The sequence below is a fragment of the Octopus sinensis genome, linkage group LG1 (assembly GCF_006345805.1).
Source record: "Octopus sinensis linkage group LG1, ASM634580v1, whole genome shotgun sequence".
NCBI classification, from domain to species: domain Eukaryota; kingdom Metazoa; phylum Mollusca; class Cephalopoda; order Octopoda; family Octopodidae; genus Octopus; species Octopus sinensis.
The window spans coordinates 53177213-53190365 of NC_042997.1; the positions used below are offsets into that span (position 1 = coordinate 53177213).

Genomic DNA, 13153 nt, shown 5'->3' on the forward strand with positions numbered 1-13153 from the left:
GAAAATTATTTTGTCATCAATGTCCGAGTCTCAATTTGCTGTCCAGCAATGTTTATTCAGATGCATTTTGTGATGTCGGGCCCGAAAATACCTTAAGTTAAGCCTGAAAGCCACGAGGTCATAAAAGAATCATCCATAACTTGCAATAAGCAACATTTATTAAACGTTATTCCTGTTATTTCTTTATTTTCTGCAAACAAAATGCCCAAAAAAGCTACATGTTTGCATCATGTTATGTATACAATAATAATAAAGGATGTTACCGTATACATTTTTACAAACCAAGCAAGTTGTATAGACCTCCTTGACTCAAGAGAAGGGGTGCGTATTATACACAAGGTTTAGGTTTTTTAGAGGTACAGCCCCCTAAAAATCCCCTGCGTATTATACTCAAGGGCCGACTATACTTGAGGATTTACAGTATATATATATAAATATATATATATACTGTATATATATGTATGTATATATATATGTATATATAGGGAGTATTGTATTTCGCTTGAAGCATTGTGCATTGTTTGTATGGTACAACAATGCACTATAATACAAAAAAATGAACTATATACCTGTTGTAATGTAGTTATCTGATGATATTTTGGAATAAAATTCCTTCTTCAGATATTCTTAGACGGAGTTACTGCCATATATATAATAATATATATATATACTGTATATATATGTATGTATATATATATGTATATATAGGGAGTATTGTATTTCGCTTGAAGCATTGTGCATTGTTTGTATGGTACAACAATGCACTATAATACAAAAAAATGAACTATATACCTGTTGTAATGTAGTTATCTGATGATATTTTGGAATAAAATTCCTTCTTCAGATATTCTTAGACGGAGTTACTGCCATATATATAATAATTATATATATATAATAAGAATATCTGAAGATGGAATTTTATTCCGAAATATCATTGGACTATGAATAACTAAATTACAACAGGTATATCGTCCATTTTTTATATTATAGTGCATTGTTGTACCATTCAAAACTTTTTATATATATATATCATCATCATCGTTTAACGTCCGCTTTCCATGCTGATGGTTTGACTGAGGACTGGCAAGCCAGATTGATGCACCAGACTCTAATCTGATCTGGCAGAGTTTCTACAGCTGGATGCCCTTCCTAATACCAACCACTCCGAGAGTGTAGTGGGTGCTTTTACGTGCCTCTGGCATGATGGCCAGATAGGCGGTACTGGCAACAACCATGCTTAAATCGTGTTTTTACATGTATCCACACAGGAGCCAGTCCAGTGGCACTGGCAACGACCTCATTCCAATGTTGTCTTTCATGTGCCACTGGCACAAGTAGTATGGTGACGCTGGTAATGATCACACATGAATGGTGCTTTTTACGTGCCCCCAGCACAGAAGCCAGTCAGCAGCCCTGGCAACGATCATGTTCGGATGGTGCTTTTAGCGCTCCACTAGGACGGATGCTAGTCAAGAATCATGTATAAATATATATATATATATATATCTTTCTCTATATAAACGGCAGTTTGTCTGTCAGGTTGTACCCTCACCCTGACCATGGCTTTCAACCGATTCTGATGAAACTTGACACACACATAGCCCAATGTCATAATTCAAAATTAAAGCAGCAAAAATTTTGAAAAGTTCCCGCAGTTCTGAAAAAAATCGATAAATTCGACATGGGGTCGAGAATCTAAACTCTTTATGTGCAACACATTTTCTATTGTAATTTTCGCAACTTGCAATCGATTTTCACCAAACTCATGGTGAAGCTTAATGTTACCCTAAAAAACTTAATTCTGATGTTAGTTTTCCATGCAATACCTTACCATCAGAAAAAATACACAGAAGTATTCGAGTGAAGAGAAGACATTGCAACCTACACATGTGCCTTCGTTCCCTAGAGCGAAAGGACTAGATTGGGATTAGTCGTTGCCTACTAGGGGCTCTTACATACCCGGACAACGCCGGGCTATGCTGCTAGTATATATATATATATGTATATATATAGGGAGAGAATTTACAAAAAAAACAAAGGATGAAGACAGGTGGTGTAGACAACAAACAGATGTATTAGTATAATGCTTGGGAAGTGAAAAAGTCTTTAACGTTTCAAGCCTGCGCTCTTCCACAGAAAGGAACACAGAAAGAAACAAGGAGAAAAAATAAAGAATGTGTAGTGGCTAGCGATCTATCATGTTTATTATATGTCAAGGCAGATTGTAGTATGATGCCTGTGTACATACACCTATGTTGCATGGCATTGAAACATGAGCTCCAACAACAGAAAACTTGCAAAGGCCTGAAAGAAATGAAGCTAGTATGTTCCACCGAATGGGCAATGTCAGTGTACATGCATGACAGAGTGCAAATGATTTAAGACAAAAACTGGCATCAGATGTGTGTAAGAGAGAAGATTGTGCTGGTTTGGTGATGTGATGCATATGGATGAGGAAAGCTACTTAAAGAAGTGCTGATCTGTAATTGTGGAGGGTACCTGTGGAAGGAATAGACCCAGGAAGATGTAGGATGAAGTAGTGAAAAATGATCTTCAGATGCTGGGCCTCACTGAGGAAATGACATAGGACTGGGAGTTGTGGTGATTTGCTGTACTCAAGAAGATGCATCAAGCTAAGTAAATTTGTAGTCATTCATGCATACAGGCATGTCCTTTGCAAGTGCCAGTGCCACATAAAATGCACTCATGCATTTTTACAGGGCCAATACCAGTGCCATGTAAAATGCATGAATGCTGGTGCTGCATAAATGCATTCATGCTGATGCCATGTAGATGCACCTGTGCCCGTAGCATGTAAAAAGTACCCAACGCATTCTGTAAAGTGGTTGGCATTAGGAAGGGCATCCAGCTGTAGAAACCATACTAAAACAGTTAACTGGGGTCTGGATTGCTCACTGGCTAGCCTATTCCTATCAAACCATGCCAGCATGGTACATGGACAGTAAACAATGAAGATGATGATGATGATATATATGCATATACTTATTTTATTTGTATCATTTAAAAAATTTAGAGTCTTAATATATTTGTTGCACATCTTTTATCTCACTCTACTGTTAAATATCTTTAACTATATAAAGGCAATTATGTGAATAAAATTAAATATAAACAACTTGGCTTAGATATACAAAATATATATGTGCAGGTGTGGCTGTGTGGTAAGGAGCTTGCTTCCCAACCACATGGTTCTGGGTTCAGTCCCACTGTGTCGCACCTTGGGCAAGTGTCTTCTACTATAGCCCCAGGCTGGCCAAAGCCTTGTGAGTGGATTTGGTAGACAGAAACTGAAAGAAGCCCATTGTATATATATAAATATATATATATGTTTGTTTGTTCCCCCTCTGCCACTTGACAACTGACTTTGGTGTGTTTACAACCTTGTAACTTAGTGGCTCAGCATAGGAGACTGATAGAATAAGTACTAGGCTTACAAAGAATAAGTCCTGGGGTCGATTTGTTTGACTAAAGGCAGTATTCCAGCATGGGCAGTCAAATGAAAGAATATCTATACAAGCAATAAGAAAGCAAAGACTGAAGACTTTCAGGCGATGAATATTTAAGTTTAAAAATATAGATATTTATATTAATAAATCAAACTTATACAGAGTACAAATGACAGAGAAAATTACAGAAAATGAGGTAAGGTGTTTTAATCCAGCAGCTGATTTTGGGGGCTCATAGTTCTATCATGTTGGTAGATGTAGTTCACCATAATATACAGGCTATAATGGAAGCAAATAAACATTGGATAAATTGAGCCTCCATCATCAGGGTACAAAAAATCTTACACTTCAGATCTTATATTCCACCTCTAAAATTCTCTGCATCATGATTTTTTCTACCTGGTGACAGAGGCTTGATTTATTCAATACTTTTTCACTTCCATTACAGCCTGCATATTGGGTTGAACTACATCTACCAATATTATGATGGCTCTCTGAGCTCTCAGAAACAGCTGTTGAGTTATAACACTTTGCCTATTCACCTTTAATTTTCTGTTGTTTGTACTCTGTGCGAGTTTGATCTATTAATATAAATATCTATATATTTACACTTAAATATTCGTCTGAAAGTTATCAATTTTTGATTTCTTTCTGTTTGCATGTATACATATTTCATATATCTAACCCAAGCTGTTATATTTAATTTGTTTATCTGCATAATTACTTCTATATCTGCTCACCTTGATTCCACTTATCATCACTCTTTACCCCTTGAAATTGGACATCAGAGTCTAATTTCGAATCATTTGAGTGCCATTAAGTATTTTCTTTATCGAGAATCTCTGGATTTCATCTGTTGACTATATATCTAACTATATATATATATATGTGTGTGTGTGTATTGTGTAATTATATATATGTGTGTGTGTGTGTGTATAACTGCATTTACATCTATTTGTAACATGCATACATTAATAAATTCTGGTGGCAAAACTAAAAAAAATAATTGTTATTACATATTAAATTTGTTTTTGAAGCATTGAAATGTATTGTAGAACAAGTAGAAAGATATGCCAGCAATTTTTTCTGTTCTCAAAAGGATTTTGTCCTTTATATATACTGTTCAGTATTTATGTTTTGAAAAAAATTGTTATTAATAGAGCGTTGAATGGCAGAAAAGGTAGATTGAGGGATTAACTTTCTTCCAAATTTCAATCACATGAAAGTTAGCTTTGCTTCTCATTCAATAAAGTAACTGTCAAGTACTTGAAGGTTAATCTAATCAATTGTTCCCCTCACCTCAAATTTGTGGTCTTATGTTTGTGTTAAAAATCATTATTGTTAAAGGTGCAAGGTAGAATTCATAAAGTATCAGAACAATGCATTTCAGTATTTTTTTTTGCATCATTTTATGTTCTTATACTGGAATGAAGGCAGCGAGTTGGCAGAAACGTTTGCACTCCAGTCGAAATGCTTAGCAGTATTTCGTCTGCCATTACGTTCCGAGTTCAAATTCCACCGAGGTTGACTTTGCCTTTCATCCTTTCAGGGTCGATTAAATAAGTACCAGTTAATCACTGGGGTCAATGTAATCAACTTAAACCCCTTGTCTGTCCCCTCTATGTTTAGCCCCTTGTGGGCAATTAAGAAATATATACTGGAATGGAGGCAAGAATAATTAGAAAGGTTGCTATGAAAATGGTAGAAAAAAAAAGAGAATTTTAAAATATGCTGACATCAACTTTGTCTTTTCTGTGAATGGCAACTGAATTATTTACTCTCTAAAAGATCATTTTCCAATGCCAACTTTTCATTACAACTTCAGCGAGTATGGTAAAAGCAATGCTTTGCAGACTTCTGAAACAAGACTGAGATATGGCCAGAATTATCTCCCATACTTGCCAAAAACTTTAGTTATTGAATAATATAATTTTTATTCCTTGGTTTTTATTTTGAGGTTCACAGTATTTAATTTCATAACAGGAAGAGACCTATGGTTAAAGGTATTTTTCTTGGCATATCTCTTATTTTTCGACAATTTATTTTAGACATCAAGTTGCAGTTTGACTGAGACTTGGCTGCTATTTAGAGCAGGTTGAAGCTGCCTATGGGTTTTTATTGGAATGTAGAATTACACATGTATCTCATCTAATAATTAGGAGTGAAACTTAGTTTAGCATTAAAAAATCGTATTATATGTAAGGAAGACTTGTTTGATAAACAATGAGAAGGATAAGCATGGATAAATGAATCAGGAGCAGTGTACAGTGAAGAATTTAGCATATTTATGGCTCTTTCATAAGGATTCTGTTCTCAGTTCTTTCTCTTTAATCATTGCTTTTGAGGCAATCTCAAATTAAACTATAAATCCTTGTTTTCTGACAATATGTTCCTACTGTACAATAATCATGTCTGACTTATTTCTCTTGAAAGATGTTAAGGGCTTTTTCATAGAGCCAGAACATAGTTTGTAGAAGTTGTCTAGATTCCCTTATGGGTGGGGTGGGGGCTTTCTTGGCAGATTAAGCAAGTGTGAAGGGTTATACTTCAGCTTTGTGGGGAGTCAGCAATTGATCAAAGCTGAAGTATTTTTTAACTTAAAAGGGAAGGAGTGGTCCTCAGCATTAAGCTTTAGTTATGTATGTAGGTTCAATAAGAAAGTCAGTAATTACAAGATCAAGCACTTATGACTTTGAGGGTTATAAATATATGTTGTCAATGACAAAAGAGTGTGAGGTACAAAATTGTTTACTGGATTGCCATTAACCTTTTGTGAAAAGTTGAAGGATGATAAGTATTAGCCTCTATGTAGAAGTGAGCATTATTGCAAGTAATAGTAAAGCTGCTATCAAATATACAAGAGAAAGAGTAGCTGCTGTGTGTGTCTGGATAATCAAGCCTTTAGTTACATCAAAATTGATAGATTGGGTTAGAAAACTGTTACTGTACATAGCAATATTGACAGCAAATTTCAAATCTAAGATGAAACCCATATGCAAGAAATTAAATCAAGAAATTCTTGTACCAGACAGTCAAAGGTTTTGCTTATGCCATGTGCAGTGACATTACTTATAAGGTATGGGACAGAGGAAAGTAAATTGCATGTACATCTTGCTCTACAGAAACTATACAAATAGTTATCAAGAAAAGAAAGAGACTCAAAGCACTGGAGAAATTTATTTTTGAAGAACGCCTCCTGAAAATGAAAAGTAATGAATAAAATAGAGCAATAGTTCTGTAGTTGTTAAGGTTAGAGAAGTTGCCTTTCTTGAGATTGGGACATTTTACCAGGTATCTAAAGACTGGAAGATATCTATAAAATGAAAGATTGAAGTTTGGCAAGACCAAGAGATAGCTCTAGAGCACATTCAGGTCTTGGACATGTTAGTTTCAAGTGAGAGTTGGTGTTCTGTTACATAGCACACACACTTCAATAAAAAAAATGTACTCCATCTGGTGAGAGAAATATTATTTAATGGTCACAATACATGTATTAAAGTGCTACTAATAGTTTCATATGTTGAGAGAACTCAAACATATTTTCAGGAGCAAACCACATACAATGAACTAAATAATTGAATAAATAGAAGGAAGGCAGCATATAGAAAATGCAGACAGTAAACTAAGAAAAATGAAACTAAAACGTCAAAAGGTAAAAAGTGCTATTGTCCTTAATAAGGTTGGAAAGATATCAAGTCAGGAAAAGGCAGAATTTTCCAATTCTTCAGAATATATTTATACATATGCATGCAACCACTAATTCCTAACTCTACTGAACTCCAGGTCAGAAATTTTCAGTAGTTACATGCATATGTATAAATATATTCAGATGAATTGGAAAATTCCACCTATTCCTGATTGACTTGATATCTTTCCAGCCTTATCATTTAAGGCCAAAGGAGGATAGCACTTTTTACCTCTTGACACTTTAGTTTCGTTTTTTGTTTACTGTCTGAGTTTTCTATATGCTGCCTTCTCAGCTTCATCGTGTTTCTTCTATTTATACAATATTTTTGTTATGATATGTGGTTTGCACCTGAAGAACATGTTTGAGTTATCTCAACACATCAAACTATTAGTAGCACTTTAATACATATATTGTGACCTTTAAATAATTTATATATATATATAATTGTGTGTAAAGGCATATGGCCTAGTGGTTAGTTAACTTTGACCGACATCTCTTGCTATCATGTATTCTCATTTAGCCACTCACAAATAGTACCTTCATGCTTCTTTTTCAGTAATGGTAAGGGTGAATTCATTCTGAATCCATTTCTCCAATGACGTCTTGACTTTCTATGGCACAGTCTGACACTCCAACAAAGATCTGATGCTTACAACACAAACCATGTGCAAATCCACTACTCTTGTAATCATACATGATAACCTAGCTTTATAACTTTGTAATGCTTGTTGCTCCCCCTTTCCTTCCAGTGTGAGTGGATAGACAACACACAACCCATAATTATCTATAAATATAAGTTGTCTCCTGATCGATATAGGAGACAACTGGTGTCACAAATCTGAAATTACAATTTGGTAAATGTATCATATATACCCCAGTACAATAAATAAAACATTCAATTATTTACATTCTGTCCATAGAGTCAAAGAAGGCATTCCAGTTACACTAATAAACTTTCTACTTGCATTATAAAGCTCTCAAAGACTTGTTTGAACATTTGATTACTAGCTGGACAGTTTGTGCTGGCTATGGTTCTTCTTAATCTCTTCCCATAAAAGACTAATGCCCTTACCAAAATTCCCAATAAAACTGATTTACATTGATGGTCCAAAAAAATTGTTTTCTTAGCTCTAAAAGTTTCAAACAAGATTTTAAGTGTCATAACTTTGTTATATAAAAAAAAAAACCCAAAAAGTTATTAAATGCAAATTTTAAGTTTCTAGATACAATCATGTCTTGATTTTGTGTGTGTGTGTGTGTGTGTGTGTGTGTGCATTTTTAAGGGAAAACCCATTTGACAATATATTGGTTTCAATTGATAATCATGGAAAGTAAATGGTATTCTGTGCTTAATGGTTGAATGAAAACAATCTGCAAACTTCTGTAAGCTCTTGATAAGTATAATAATAAAAGCAAACATGCATTGAAGGGCACACATTAGTTGGCACATTTAAAACAGGACAATAAATAATTGTAATAGAACAGGATTAAAATATAAAATTAATATTTACACTGCAATTATAACCAGGTAGGAGTTTTAGCAGGAAAATTACTGGAGGAGAGTGATGTGTGATTACAAGGAAGAAAAGAATGAAGGAATTAAGCTTTTACCTACTTTATGTAACTAATTAAAATCCTCACCATCATTAATAAAATACAACCTGAACTATAAAACCCATTTTACAACTTGAAAATTGATTCATCATCATAACCAGATAAATATATTGCATCAAAATTTTCAATAGGAAGAGAATTCAAACAAATTAAAATTTAAATTGAACATCTTTCAGTTACGTGAAAAAAAATACTAAGTAGGAACTAAGATTATAATTAGTTTTATCCAATTTATTTGTATTCAAATATTAAAAAACAAATTTTAAATACATTAACCAAAAAGTAATACCTTTGACAACAGAGGAAAAAAAATGTTCCACTTTCTTGTCAGTAATTGGCTTCTATAAATAGTTATCTCAAAGGTTGAATGAAAATGGATACAGATGCAAAACTATTTTATCACTGTTATAAAGAAACCAACTTGATAATTTTAAGAGGGCAGAAAAAGAGAAAGAATAAGTAGAAAGATTTATTCACAAAGAATGATGTGTACACTTTCAATTCACTTCAGGCATAACAGTTTCACATGAAAAAAAATACAGAAACAAACAGAGAAAAGTCCTCTCAAAAAATGAAATGATATTTGACAGCAATATTTGATTTGATGAAGTATTAGTGAATTCTCCAAGGTAGTTGATAGGTGGTACTTGGTGGTAATAGGAAATTTCACACTTGTCAGGAACAACAGCTGCCAACTTTGTTAGTGTGAACAGAATAATTCCTCTTCAATGAGGTTATAATTCATCTGAATGATGGGATACCTGATAAAATGAAAAGTAATATAACGTTATAAACACAGAATCCCCTGCCAACCAGTACTGTGTGCCTCTCTGCCAGGTTTGTGTGTGCACACTAGGAAAGCCTAACAAAAGAGTTAGTGGAAGTGTCAAAACACACCATGCTTAATATGTATATATTATATAATCAAACAGCTATTAGTCAAGTTGTCTACAGACTACTTAGAGTATTTCTATAACTTCAGAAATCTACTGATGCTATATCTATAAGGTTAACCCTTTTGTTACCATATTTCCCTGCCTCATGTGTTTTAATTATATTAATCACAAATTTAGGCTTACTTTGTGAAGCATATACAAGTGTCTTGAACACAAAAGATTCTTCCCTAAGCCAATTATGGAATTTGTCTTAAAATTACTGATTACAAATACGGTTAAATTTCAAATACAGCTATTTAAATTTTATTTAAATATCAATAAGGTATTAGCCAATATAGCTTACTAAATGCTCTGCATTTATTGCAAATATGCCATGTGTTTGTTGAATTTGTCCCATTTCCTATGCTTACATTTTACATCATAATCAGTCATTGCGATTATATGGAACACTTAAATTGAATACACAGTCAACAGGTTTCCAGCCATGAGGATAACTGACTGGCTTCAGTTTCTAAAAACTTTGGAAGCTAAATGTTTACATTTTCTTTCTAGAAATTATTGCTTGACATTATTTACACATTCAGGAATTGAAACATTTGGTTTAATGACTAATTTTTAAATATTTACTGCATTTGAAAATCATTTCAAATTCAGAGGTATTATTACTAAATCTGAGGTTTATATAGTAAGGGGGTGGGGGCAGAGCATAAAAATAAAAGGAAAAGTATTAACATACTCTAACAAGTTACTTATGCTGAAAATGTTGGAGTGTGTACAGCATGTTTGTTTAGTGAAATCCTACTGTGAATATAGCAATATTTGTTGATATTTTAACATGAAAAAAATGGGTGGTATTGGGTGGGTTGGTAACAAAAGGGTTACATACAAGAGCAGGAACAAAATTCCTTCAGTGGTATTAACACTTAAATGCTGTAGACAATTATAAACAAGAGGAACAACAATTTTGCCCTTCAATTTTGAAAGGTGAAGAGCACACACACAAAGGCAAAAGCAGCAACACAATAACTGGAAGATTAAAAATTCATACTATTGTCACAGAATTCATGCAAATTACATCATCATGCAAATAATTTGTAAAGTTGAGCATGCTATGGTATTGTCAAGCAAACAATCTAGTCAAAGAAAGCATGGTAACAATTATCTTTGAATTGGGGAAAACAATGACAATCTGGATCTTAATGTAGAGAAAGTACTTTTATCATTTATTAGCATCTACACTTATGTTTTGCAAAATATGGATAAAATTTTTAAAAGATGAGAGAAAGGAAACATACATGTAAAAGAAATTGATAACTGAGTTTTACTGCAGAATATACAGATTGGAGCCGTACATAATATGGAAAGTAACTTTAATCAAATTAATTTCAGAAATATCTAAGTTGAACTGTCTTTGTATTTGGTAGACAATCAATTCAGTACTGCTTATTTTTTAAAAATAAACTGCTAAAATTTAAGATACGATCTATATGTTTGAGTGACAATGTAAAAACTAATTTGGTCAATCACTAAAATCCACGCAAATTTATGATATAACCACAAAACTTTTGTGTAAAAAATTATCAATTAGGAATTATCGTCATTGTTTAACGTCCACTTTCCATGCTAGCATGGGTTTGACGGTTCGACTGAGGGCTGGCAAGCCAGAAGGCTGCACCAGGCTCCAATCTAATTTGGCAAAGTTTCTACAACTGGATGCCCTTCCTAATGCCAACCACTCTGAGAGTGTAGTGGGTGCTTTTTACATGTCACCAGCACGAGGGCATTGACCATGCTTGAATGGGGCTTTTTACGTGCCACCGGAACAAGGGAATGTAATTGATAAAATCCAATGTTCGAGAGATCAGGAGAAAACTGAATTATATAGTTTCTGTTCTCTCTCTATTGCAACATAACATGTATTTTTGAACTACTTAATTGTATTAGGTTCTTTCAGCTAAAAAGTGCCTGTTCCTCATAACTACACAAATTTACAATGTCAATATTTGCCCCATATATATTGGGATGCAAGGTCAATTTTCATAAATACAGTAAACATTGCTCAACATTCAAAAAGATGGAGCTGGAACTGATCAGTAAGGGTATTTCTATATTGAAATGAGTTAAAAATTTCATTTATTCCAGTCACCGTTGCAATAAAAGTAAACCTTTATATCATAATTGTGTGCATGCATACATATATAACTGGACAAAAGCATGGCTAAGTGGTTAATAAGCTCATTTAGCAACCATGAGGTTCATGAGAGAGCCTACTGTGCAGTGTCTTGAACTTCACTATAGCTTTGGGATGTCCCAAGCCTTGCAAGTGAAATTAGATAGATGAAAAGCCTGTTGGAGAGGCTGTGCCTGCATTTCAAAAAATCAGTCTCATACTGACTTTTTTACTTGAGAATTGTGAAGGGTACATGCTTGTGGAATACCCAACCACTTCCCATGCTAATTCAATAATTGTTCAGTTGATTGTTCCATCAGTTGCAATACAATACACAGTTGTTCAATTATATATAATCATCACTGTTAACCATAAAAATACAAAGGGAATCCAGACAAATTAAATGACCTGGAAAAAATAACTGGCAATCAATTTTGTCATGAAAAATATATTTACGGAGTTTACTTACTTTTTCTTCCTTTTCATCTGTTTCACTTGCATCAGCATCAACCTTTTCTTCCTGTTCTACTTGCTCCTCTTGTTCTTCAGGTTCTTCCTCAACCTAAAACATTTCAGTTAAAATTCTTATTTCCTAATGCCAAGTAATTAAACTAAGGTGTTATAAGAGTATGATAGAAATGGGGATTTAAGTGGATGCATGTCATTTGTGAATATCCATTTGGAGGGGAAGGGAAGATTTAGTGGGCCAAGGAGGAGGTAATAAAGAACAATAATAGAGAGAATGTGAAGCGTAATGGGTAAAATAGTTATTTACAGCATTAGAAATAGTGCTGTAGCTCGACGAGTGATGGGGGAAATGGATGTTAGAAAGTAAGTGTGCGTGTGCGTGTGTGTGTGTGTGTGTGTGTGTGTGGTTTTAACATTCACTTTTCTGTGGTTGCATGGGTCAGATGGAATTTGTTGATGCATATTTTCTATGGCAGGATGACATTCCATCATCAACCGTCACCTGTTTAATATTTATTCTTGGTTGGGCATAATGGTGACTTGTTTACAACAGTTGTGATGTGGAGACAAGACAACATCTACATATATGTACGTACACATGCACAACAGGGTTCTTTCAGTTTCTATCTCACAAAGAGGAAGAACTAACCCAAAGTGTCAAGCAGAGGGACTGAACCATGTGGTTGAGAAGTGAACAACCACACAGCCATACACACAAATCCCCTAACATCTGTTTTCCATGCTGGCAAGGGTTGGATGAGGATACAATGGATCACAGACTGAATCATACTCCAGTGCCTGCTTCGGCATGGTTTCTATGACTGGATGCCTTTCTAAACAAAACTTTCAGTGT

The 13153-nt window shown here is 34.1% G+C and overlaps 1 protein-coding gene across 1 annotated transcript in view; it reads right to left on the minus strand.

Annotated features, from left to right (window-relative positions):
* Positions 1–13153, minus strand: part of LOC115210206 — a 67065-nt gene that overhangs the window by 29212 nt on the left and 24700 nt on the right. Inside the window, exon 17 of the mRNA XM_036509674.1 lies at positions 12302–12394. Coding sequence (XP_036365567.1) covers positions 12302–12394 — 93 coding nt within the window. The remainder of the gene's footprint in view (positions 1–12301; positions 12395–13153) is intronic.